We start from the raw sequence: 10,943 nt of genomic DNA, 5'->3' as shown, positions 1-10,943 counted from the left end.
GCATATACATATTCTATTATTATTTATATTATTATATATAATTATATGTGAAATATTGTTATTTATATTTATTATTATAAAATATACATTAAATATAAATGAATATGTAAATATATATAAATACATGTATTAATTATATAATGGAAATGTATTATATAATGACATGGTGTTGATGATTAATTATTAATATTAATAACAGTAATTATTATACTGTTGGTATAGTGTATACTATTGGTATGGGTCTGCTATTGTGAAGCAGCGTGGCTCAGTGGAAAGAGCCCGGGCTTGGGAGCCAGAGGTCTTGGGTTCTAATCCCGGCTCTGTCACTTGTCAGCTGTGTGACTAAGGGCAAGTCACTTCACTGTGCCTCAGTTACCTCATCTATAAAATGGGGATGAAGACCGTGAGCCCCACGTGGGATAACCTGCTTACCTTGTATCTCCCCCAGCGCTTTGAACCGTGCTTGGCACATAGTAAGTGCTTAACAAATGCCATCATTATTATTTGTAAAGCACTTACTACGTACTAAGTACTCATCAGGTTGGCCACAGTCCCTGTCCCACATGGGGCTCACGGTCTTCATCCCCATTTTGCCGATGAGGTAACGGAGGTCTAGAGAAGTGAAGTGACTTGCCCAGTGTCACCCAGCAGACGCGTGGCAGAACTGGGATTAGAACCCACGTCCTCTGACTCCCAGGCCCAAGCTCTATCCACTAGGCCACACTCGGGCATTCAACGTTACCCCGTTCTCAGTCGTCTCCCTTGCTTACGCCGTCCCTCCTGGATCTACCGGTACTTCCCCCTTCTCTAAATCTGCCAGACCCAAACCCTCCGTTATCTCCAAAGTCTTCCCAGAATCCTCCCTTCTCCGGGAACCCCTTCCCGATTAAACCCCACGTCAACCCAACGGCTTCCCGTCTGCGCACGTGTTTTATCTCCAACCACAGGACTTATCTCCATAGGCATACTCCATTATCCATTCAACTGCGGCACCCTGCTATTCATCCCTGTTTTATCTCCTGCTCCCACTGATTAATTCGATCATATTTATCGAGCACTTACTCTGCGCAGAGCACTGTACTAAGCCCTTGGGAGAGCACCAATACAACAGACGCGTTCCCTGCCTACGTTTGGCTTCCCCATCAGATTGTAAGCGCCTTGAGAGTTTTATTCACCTAAGCGCTTAGGAAAATATTTTGCATTCAGTAGGTGCCCATCAATTCCACTGATCAACCCACTGATTTGTTTTCTCAGAGCACGATTGAGGTGTGGGCAACTTTCAAATGTTTTCGGGCACAGAAAGTAGAATCTGCTACCAGGGTTTAACACCCACCTTTACTAGACCACAACCGGGGCCAATAAATATTCTGGTAAAAAAGGACGTCTGAAGCAAACTTCCTTTACAAATCCTACATCTAGTGAAGACCCGTGCCTAAATGAAATAAACGATCTTGAAGTGATTGGCTTGGTTTAGAAAAAAGTCCGGGCTGCGGCGTCCACGAACGTAACCAAGTTAAAGACCCGTTCTGGCCGGCCGGCATTGAAACCCGGATCCGCCCGTCACATCCGAAAACGTCTCGGCATCCCGATTCGCTTTCCAGTTGGGAACGATACGGATGGAGAGGAGAAACAGAATCCAGCCGGTTGCATCCTTGCTGCGGGCGCACGGCAAGGCTCTCGCGGATCACACTCAAATCCCATTTGCTTTGTTACGAGGTCCCGCTACTTGGAGATTCCGCAAAACTAGAGGCTTCAAAAAACACATCTGTTTTTTTGCCCAAGGCCCGTTTTTTAGAAATACATCAGATCACAAGCATCGCTGTCCAAACCCCCTGTCTTGTCCGCTGTGTGACCTTGGGCAAGTCACTTCACTTCTCTGTGCCTCAGCTCCCTCATCTGTAAAAATGGGGATTAAAAAATGTGAGCCCCAAGTGGGACAACCTGATCACCCTCTATCTGCCCCAGCGCTTAGAACGGCGCTCGGCACATAGTCGGCGCTTAACAAATACCGACATTATTATTATTATTATGTCTCCAATTCTGTACTTTCATGTCTTCCCCATCTCATCCACATCCACATTTTGCAAAACCATTAGATTCACTCCAGCTCCCTTTACTAATAGCCCCAACTGCCACATCATCAACATCACCAACGGCATTTATTGCAGGGCACTGTACTAAGTGTTCGGGACAATAATCCGCCACAGATAATCTACAATTAATTGTTGTAGATATTGTACAATTTATGTACAGTAATCTACAATTTCCTTGCACCGAAGCATTCCATAGGTTATGGTCCGTAAAGGCAGAAGCGGCAGACTTGTCTGCGATGTAGGGCGGCCCAGTGGATAGAGCCCACGCCTGGGAGTCGGAAGAACCCACGTTCTCATCCGAGCTCTGCCACCTGTCTGCTGAGTGACCTTGGGCAAGTCACTTCACTTCTCTGTGCCTCAGCTACCTCATCTGCAAAATAAGGATTAAGACTGTGGGACAGGGACTGTGTCCATCCTCATTAGCTTGTGTCTACCCCAGCGCTTAGCTCGGCTTTTCCTTCCCTGGATCTGGAAGGATATTCATTCAATAGTATTTATTGAGCGCTTCCTATGTGCAGAGCACTGGACTAAGCGCTTGGAATGGACAAATCGGTAACAGATAGAGACGGTCCCCGCCCTCTGACGTGCTGACAGTCTAATCGATGTCTTCTCTCCTGAGTAGCAGAGAATCGGGGGTTGGGACACTGTCTAAACTGACTGGGCTGATCTCTAGACTGTACGCTCATCTCTGTAATAATAATTACGGTATTGAAGCGCTTACTAAGTGCCGAGCACCATTCTAAGCACTGGGGTAGATAGCAGGTAATTAGGTTGTCCCCCCATAGGGCTCACAGTCTTAATCCCCATTTTACAGATGAGGTAAATGAGGCCCAGAGAAGTTAAGGGGCTTGCCCACGGTCACGCAGCAGACTAGTAGTGGAGTCGCAATTAGAACCCACGACCTCCGACTCCGAAGCCCGTGCTCTTGCCACGAGGCCAGGCCGCTTCCAATGAACGCATGATGAACGCAAGGCCGATGGGCTGCCCAAGATGGCACTGGGGCGGGATGGGCGGAGGGAAGGAGACCAGGGGGGTGGGAAAGAAGATGCGGCCTAACGGAAAGTGCACAGGTCTGGGAGTCAGGAAGCCTGCGTTAATCTCCGTTCCACCGCTTGCCGTCCGCAGGCTTTGGGCAGGTCTCTGTTCCTCAGTTTCCTCATTTGTAAAATGGGGATTAAATACCTATTCGCCCCCGCTCTTAGACTGAGCCCCATGTCGGAGAGGGGCCGTGTCCAAATCCCACAATTACTATTCTAGAGGAAGAGCACGGCCTAATGGAAAGAACGTAGGCCTGAGAGTCAAAGGACCCGGGTTCTAATCGCGGCTTTGCCATTTGCCTGCTAACTGTGGGTGCGCGACTTAACTGCTGTATGCCTGAGTTTCCTCACCTGCGTAATGAGCATTTGGCTAACGTTCTACCTCCTACTTAAACCGAGAGCCCCGAGGAAGTCGGGGACCGTCCGATGTGATTAGTACAGTACTTTGACGTAGTAAGGGGCAAAGCAGATACCACGATTAGTATTTCTACCCCCACTCTTCTCTCTCACTTTGGCTGCTGCTTCCTGCCCTCTGTGCATTTCACCCCATCTCCTGGTTTCGCAGCCTCTGAAGGCAGGTGCCACCGATTACAGAATAGCAGAGGCAGCAACAGTGTCCCTGGAAGGCCCCGGCGCTGTTTTGAGCTGTAGAAAAAATAAATAGAAATGAATTTATAGAGCATTACGGAGGGAGGGGAGGGGACAGACTCGAAGCAGGGTGTGATTTTACACAGCTCTACAGGAAAGAGGCCGTGAATGTAACTCGAGGTTCCCGGGGCGGCCGATTTATTACTCTGAAAAGCTCAGAGAATCTGTCCATCCCACCAGCGTCTCCCCTCCCTTCCCCGAGGGCCGGGGAGTTCGTCTGGGGACTTGAGGGGTCAGTTCAGCTTGAAACCCCTCACGCCACCCTGGGCTGGTGGACCAGTAAGCCACAACGCCACGGGGTAGCCAGAACCACCCCTACTCTCCCCAGTCGGGGGATTAATTCAGGCTCTCGAGGAGGGATTCTCGCAAGGGACACCCCCTTGCCCCGCCTCCCACCCCCAGCCTGCCCCCCACCCTCACCAAGAGGGTCAAGGCCAGACCGGACCCCGCCGAACTCAAGGGCCTGGGCAGAACTGGACCCGGTAGGCCTCCAGGGACCAAGGGACGGAACCGCCAGATGCTTTTTCACAAGCCGTTTCTGGCTTCCCGACGCGATACGAATAAGGAGTTAAGGAGTTCCCGCCAGAGCCGGTGACAACCTGCGATACATTACAGAGCAAATGATTCCTTTCAAGAGCCAAACGAAAAAATACGCTTTATTACAACCGGGTTTCAAAAACGGTTGAGGCGGCATCACGTGTACATTTTGGTGTTTAGAAACTGCTCGTCTCTTGGTCCGCTCCGGGGTTCTCGAATCTAATCGGCCAAACCGGCGTAACGCCGGGTCCGTACGCCGTTTAATTCACTAGATAGATGATGGTGTCGCCGATATCGGCCCTCAGCCCGTTCTCCGTGAGGTGGATTTTCTTGTTGGCCAGGTCCACGTGGAAGACGGCTTGCTCGGAAATGGCGATCTTGTTCAGGTCTTCTTTTCCCAGGACAGGAATGCGCCGTGGGCCCAGCACGGGGTCGTCGTATCGCATCAGTTTCACTTTGGAGAGGTCTACGGGGGGAGAGATCGGCAGCGTGAGCTCCCGAGGCCACCGACTTCGACGCTCACCGGCCACCTCGACTCCACCTCTCTAAGCGGATCGTTAAATCAACCCAGCGCTCGTACATATTGAGCGCTTACTCCGTGCAGGGCACTGAACTAAGCGCCGGGGAGAGTACAATTCAAGAGAGTCGGCAGGCACGGAACAGGCCCTGACCACAGGCCAAGGGGTCGGTCTGGCCAACCGTCAACTCACTGGCTACAAGTCATGGGATGAAACTCTGTAAAACACTGACATCTTCTGGCGACGGAAAAACTATAGACCTGCAGGGATGCAGGGCAGAGTAAGGTGAGAAAGACCTGCTAATGATTATTTTTATGGAACCTATTAAGCGCTTGCTCTGTTCTAAGCACTGGGGTAGATACAAGTTAATCGGGTCGGATACAGTCCCCGTCCCACATGAGGCTCACGTTCTCAATCCCAATTTTACAGACGAGGTAACCGAGGCCCGGAGAAGCGAAGTGACTTGCCCGAGGTCACGCACCAGACGAGCGGCGGAGCCGGGATCAGAACCCAGGTCCTTCTGACTTCCAGGCCCGTGCCCTATCCGTTAAGATACGCGGCCCATCGAGTGCCACATCCCAGAATATCTCAGATCACTTTTCGTGGGCTTCAAAACCCAGCTTCCGGTTCACGCGCCACAGGTCGCGCGGGAAATGCTGAGACCTCGGTCCGCATGTACCACGGCTGAACCCCACGTGCCCCAGGGAGGAGCCATTCGTGAGGTTGAAGCCTCGGAATTAGCCACACGTCCCTTGGAAAACAGTCACGGGCAAAAAGAAGTCCTGTGGGCACTGGGCCTTGGCCGCCCGGGGCTGCCTAGCTAAGGGAGTCCCTCAGTCAGTCAATTGCATTTATTGAGCACCTACTGTGTGCTGAGCACTGCTCTAAGTGCTTGGGAGCGTACAATATAACAATATAACAGACACACACCCTGTCCACGAGTTTACGGTCTCGAGGGAGCCAGTTCCAAGCTAAGATGGAGGGTGTGGGGTTGATTTAGGCTGCAGAACCGTCTGAAGGTTGGGTGGTGCTGGTCTCTTCCCCACTTCTCTCCCGGAGTCTATCCGCCGGCCCCCAGAGGCGCGCCGTACTGCTCACCCCCTCAGGGCTCCGACTCAATCAGAAGAGGCGGCGTCCGAAGCCGACCAAACCTCGATCCCGAACCAGGCCAGGACGCCGGGGGTTCGACTCCCGGCTCTGCCACTTGTCAGCTGTGTGACTGTGGGCAAGTCACAACTTCTCTGGGCCTCAGTTACCTCATCTGTAAAATGGGGATTAACTGTGAGCCTCCCGTGGGCCAACCTGATGACCCTGTATCTGCCCCAGCGCTTAGAACAGTGTTCTGCACATAGTAAGCGCTTAACAAATACCAACATTATTACTACATCGGCCTGAACCCAACCTCTACAACCAGCAGCTGGTCGGCCTGCTGTTTCAGGTGCATGGCAACACTGCATGCAGGGTGTGGGCAGGGAATGTGTCTGTTTATTGTTACACTGTACTCTCCCAAGCACTCGGTTCAGTGATCTGCACACACTAAGCGCTCAATAAATACGACTAAATCAACGAATGAACGCCGCCGAGTCCCCGAGCACTTCAGGTGGGAGCTGGGCCTCTGCCAGATGCCACGCCACACCTCCCCTCAGAGACTCTTTGCTCCTTGGAAAGATTAACGCCCTGCGGACAGTCAGCCCCGGGGGGGGGGGGGGGGGGGGGGTCCTGTGCTGCTCGAGAGGGGGTGGTTTTTTGTGTTCGGAAGCTGACAGATGACCCGCCGAGCCTAGGGTAGGCCTCGGCTTTACCAGATTTCAGGGGCCGGATACGGTCCAGGCCACCCGGCTTGAGGATTCCGTGAGTCGCTCTCCCATTTTAGAGCTGATAAGACGGACCTGGGCCGGGAAAGCTGTCAGACTTTGACAGATTTCTGTTCCGTCCATTTGACCTGGAAGGCACCGTCTTTTCCATTGGGATAGATGACTCCCCTGTAAAAATTTTATTTCATGATGTCCAGCGGGAATGCCACTGTCCCTAAAAGACCACAGCTGCTGGAGAGGACTTCAAGTTTCCTAGCTCGTCGGCAATCGGGCACTACGGTCCCTGCGTCAACTCCGCCCGCACTTCCTAGGGGAAGACGGGACACCAGGAGCGCAAGCCGGAATAGGCATCTTGGGTCTTTCAGGGTGAAGCCCAGCAACCACTGCGACCAGGCCCACGGTTTAGCACTTAAGAGAGTGTTCTGCACACAGGGAGTGCTGGACAAATACCGACCCATAAACTGTGAGCTCGTATGGGCAGGGAATGTGTACTCTCCCAAGCGCTCTGCACACAGTAAACGCTCACGTACGACTGACTGATCCTCACAGAAAGACTGCGAGCCCTTCGTGGGACGGGAACATCATGTCCTGACCTATCTTGTATCTATCCCAGCACAGTGCTTGGCATGCAATAAGCCCTTAACACATACCACAAGGCTGTAGTGGATAGAGCAGAGGTCTGGGAGTCAGAAGGTCACGGGTTCTAATCCCAGCTCAGTACTAAGCACTGAGGTGGATACAAGTAGATCGCGTTGGACACAGTCTCTCTCCCACGTGGGACTCACGGTCTCGGCCCTCATTTTCCAGATGAGGTAACTGAGGCACAGAGAAGTTAAGTGACTGCCCAAAGTCACACAGCTGACAAGTGGCAGAGCCAGGATTAGAACCCACGTCCTCTGACTCCCAAGTCCATGCTCTTGCCGCCTGAGCTCTATCCACTTTACCATGCCGCTGCTCTCCTAAACCATCAGAGTCTAGAATGCAAGTATACCTCACGGAGACCCATGATTTGCTTTTTCAGAGAGGGAAAAAAATCATCTTCCCGTCATCTAAAGTGTGTCACTGGCGACACACGTCACACCGTCACAAGAGCAGCGTAGTCCCGCCACCCAACTGCAACTTCTCTGCAGCTCTTTATCCGACATCAAGGCTCCGTTCCCTTCCAGGCCGTTCCGCTGACGACGACAGACGACTACCTCAAGGCAGCCCGGACATCCAACCAGCCTTCGGGGCTACAAAACACACTTGCCATCATGTTTCCCACCGCGGTTCATTACGACCAACAAATCCTACTGCCTTCCGAGATATTTATCTCTTACCCTAACCTCCGCATACGGGGCGCTGAAATTTCAGCCGGCAATCGTGCGGCATTAGGGTTATTGAGCGATAGAAAAGATGGGGCCGCTTGAAAGGCTTCAGGGATTGGGAGTGTGAAAAGGAGCCTTTCGACTGCGAGTCATCGGCTCGGATCTGAAGGGGGCTGGGAACGATTTCAAGTCATTATCATCAGATGGCCTTTGTGGAACGAAATGAGAGTTTCGGCCTGGCTTTCTCCGACCCGGATCGTGATCGCCCTTGATACAATTGGAATTAATTGGCCTCCTTGCTGGAGAGGATGGAGAATGGGCTACGGGGTTTGAACTCCTTGGATATCCTCTAAAGGTGACCCCACTTGAGGCTGAACAATTGTGGGAGGTAGCGGGGAAGATACGAAGCTCTGACCTCTTCTGTGGAAAAATACGGGATGCTAATTTCTATTCTCCCTGGTCTTCGTAGCTCCTGTCCTTCGTGCACGGAGCAGCCAATGCCAAAGAATAGGGAAGCAGCAGGGCCTAGTGGATAGAGTACGGTCTGGGAGTCAAGAGGACACGGGTTCTAATCCCAGCTCTGCCACTCGTCTGCTGGGCAAGTCGCTTAACTACTCCGTGCCTCGGGTGCCTCATCTGTAAAATGGGGATAAAGAACGTGAGCCCCATGTGCGACATGGACTCTGTCCAAACTGATTAGCTTCTATCTAGCCCAGCGCTTCCTCCAGTGCCCGCCACATAGTTAATGCTTAGCAGATACCATTAAAAATATATATATAATAAAAGAAGCTACGCCACTTATCCTAAAGTTTGGCGACCGGCTACCAGGGACTGAAGAGGAAAAATGTACTACGGGCTTGTGGAAGGGAACTGACAGAAGAAGATAAACAATTTTGGCATCCTTCTGGATGAGACCTCTGGGCTCAGGGCACTTCGACAAGGCTGCTAGGTCAGGTTGAAAAACACACACAAAAAGAGGCAAGAATCTCTCTTTCCTTTTCCTCTCCAGCACAACGTCCTCCACTTCGATGAGCCAAATCCAAGGAACTACCTGATCTGAAAAATCCATTTTCCTCCTTCCTGTACTGCTCTCCCGGCTGAAACACCTCATGGGTCCCTGCTCAGAATCCGCTCAGTACTAACCAAGGGCCCTGGAGGGTGGCAACTGTTGGCTCCAAGATGGCTTCCTTTGTGCCTCTGTGAAAATGCGTCCGCTAACAGTCCTTTGAAAGTGGAAATCACAGTACTGATTTCTTTGCCTTTCCACAGAGGGTGGCGGTGGGAGGAGACCATCGCCCCTCTCTTATCGCTTGGTTATGCTCCGGGGTTTGTACTCCGACCTCTTGGCACCTTCACCTGAAAATGAACTTTTCTTGGGGGTGGCGGAAGATGGGTTTTGCCAACTGCCGTTTGTTGCCGAACTGTATTTTCCAAGTGCTTAGAACAGTGCTTTGCACACCGTGAGCACTTAATAAATACGATTGAATGAATGAATGGAGGCCCGAGAAGGAACCACGCAGGGGAAGAGAGAGCATTTGGGTCTGGGAGCTTAAGTTCCAGGCTTAGTCGAAAGGGTATCAACAGCCCAGGTTACTTAGGCTCAGAGAAGACTGTCTCTGGCCTGGAGTGCCCTCCCTCCTCAAATCTGACAATTTCTACCCCCGCTCATCAGCGCCTTACTGAAGGCACATCTCCTCCAAGAGGCCTCCCCTAAGCCCTCCTTTCCTCTTCTCCCTCACCCTTCTGTGTCACCCTGACTTGCTCCCTTCGTTCGTCCACCGCCCCCCGGCCCCATAGCACTTATGCACGTATCTGTCATTTATTTATTTATATTAATGTCTGTCTTCTCTCTAGACTGTAAGCTCACTGTGGGTCGGGAATATGTCTGTTACATTGTTATACTGTATTCTCCCAAGCACTCACCCTGCACGCGGTAAGCGCTCGATAAAGACGACTGACTACAGCTTCCTATGTCAAAAAAGAAAAAAAATTTTCAAAAAAATCACTTCTTAGACATATTTACTCTTTCACCCAAGGTACACCTAGGTCAGGTGCTTCTGAGAAACTCTTTATGGGCTTTTACGGAACAGCAACACCCTGGGGTCTTTGAACCTGATTTCCAGCCGCTCCCAGGAAACAGAAACAGCTCTTTCCTTTATCGGGCGATCCTGAAGCCTGTCCAATCGACAGCCCACTGTCGGGAATGACGATGGCTTCGTCGGTCAAGCCAGCAATTTACCTCTGATCCCTCGGTCCATCTTCATCAGGCGCCTGATTATCGCATCTCTGCCATCTCCTTGCCTGACCTCGACTGTGGTGGAGAAGTGTCCGATGGAGGGCTGGGGGTTCACCAAAAGCACAGACACCCCAGGCTGGAACGAAGGAAACGGCATGGTGAATAACCGGGGGCTGCACAACAAACACCTCAAACACAGAAGCAACAGAGACTGCACCTCTGGGCTCAGGGCACGAGAGGAGGACCCATTTTTGCTTCAGAAACAGAGATATGGGCAAATCTCCGACCCCACGTACGCACCCCTTCAGTTTCGGGTCCCCAGAAAATAGCTCTACATCTTCTATCCTCATAAACGTAAAGTACTTTCCTGAAAATCCTTTTCAGCTAATCCCTTTCTGAGTCAAGGGCTAAATTTCCAAACGTCACCGCCCACCTGAACGTCTGAGATTTCCTCCACTTACTTCCTTTCTAAACACGTTCAGAGGTTTCCCAGGACAGCACTCCTCTTTGATTTTATCCTCTGCTTCGGAGGAAGATTTGATTTCGATACGATCCAGCTAAATACAGGAAGGAAAAGGCGGGGTCGTTATCGGCGTCACTTAACCGACCTGAGCTTTATCCCATGTCATTCCCCAACTGGAGGAGCAAATACGGATAGACCAAAACGGAATGCAGTGCGGGCAATTTTATATCCTTCCTCATATAAATATTGTGAAGTCTGCAACTCGATTATGGCCTAACACGCATCCCTGG

The 10,943-nt window shown here is 51.3% G+C and overlaps 1 protein-coding gene across 2 annotated transcripts in view; it reads right to left on the bottom strand.

Annotated features, from left to right (window-relative positions):
• Nucleotides 1-4,406: 4,406 nt before the first annotated feature.
• LARS1 (leucyl-tRNA synthetase 1) overlaps nt 4,407-10,943 on the bottom strand; it is a 65,326-nt gene continuing 58,789 nt past the window's right edge. The window contains exons 30-32 of one of the 2 annotated variants that reach the window (XM_029051056.2): nt 10,652-10,747; nt 10,194-10,326; nt 4,407-4,781 (exon numbers count right to left, since the gene is read on the bottom strand). In XM_029051056.2, coding sequence (XP_028906889.1) covers nt 4,576-4,781; nt 10,194-10,326; nt 10,652-10,747 — 435 coding nt within the window. In that variant the 3' untranslated portion in view covers nt 4,407-4,575. The remainder of the gene's footprint in view (nt 4,782-10,193; nt 10,327-10,651; nt 10,748-10,943) is intronic. The other variant, XM_029051057.2, reaches the window with a different exon arrangement.

Source organism: Ornithorhynchus anatinus, chromosome X1 (genome assembly GCF_004115215.2).
Source record: "Ornithorhynchus anatinus isolate Pmale09 chromosome X1, mOrnAna1.pri.v4, whole genome shotgun sequence".
Taxonomy (NCBI): domain Eukaryota; kingdom Metazoa; phylum Chordata; class Mammalia; order Monotremata; family Ornithorhynchidae; genus Ornithorhynchus; species Ornithorhynchus anatinus.
This window is presented reverse-complemented; position numbering and strand designations above follow the sequence as displayed.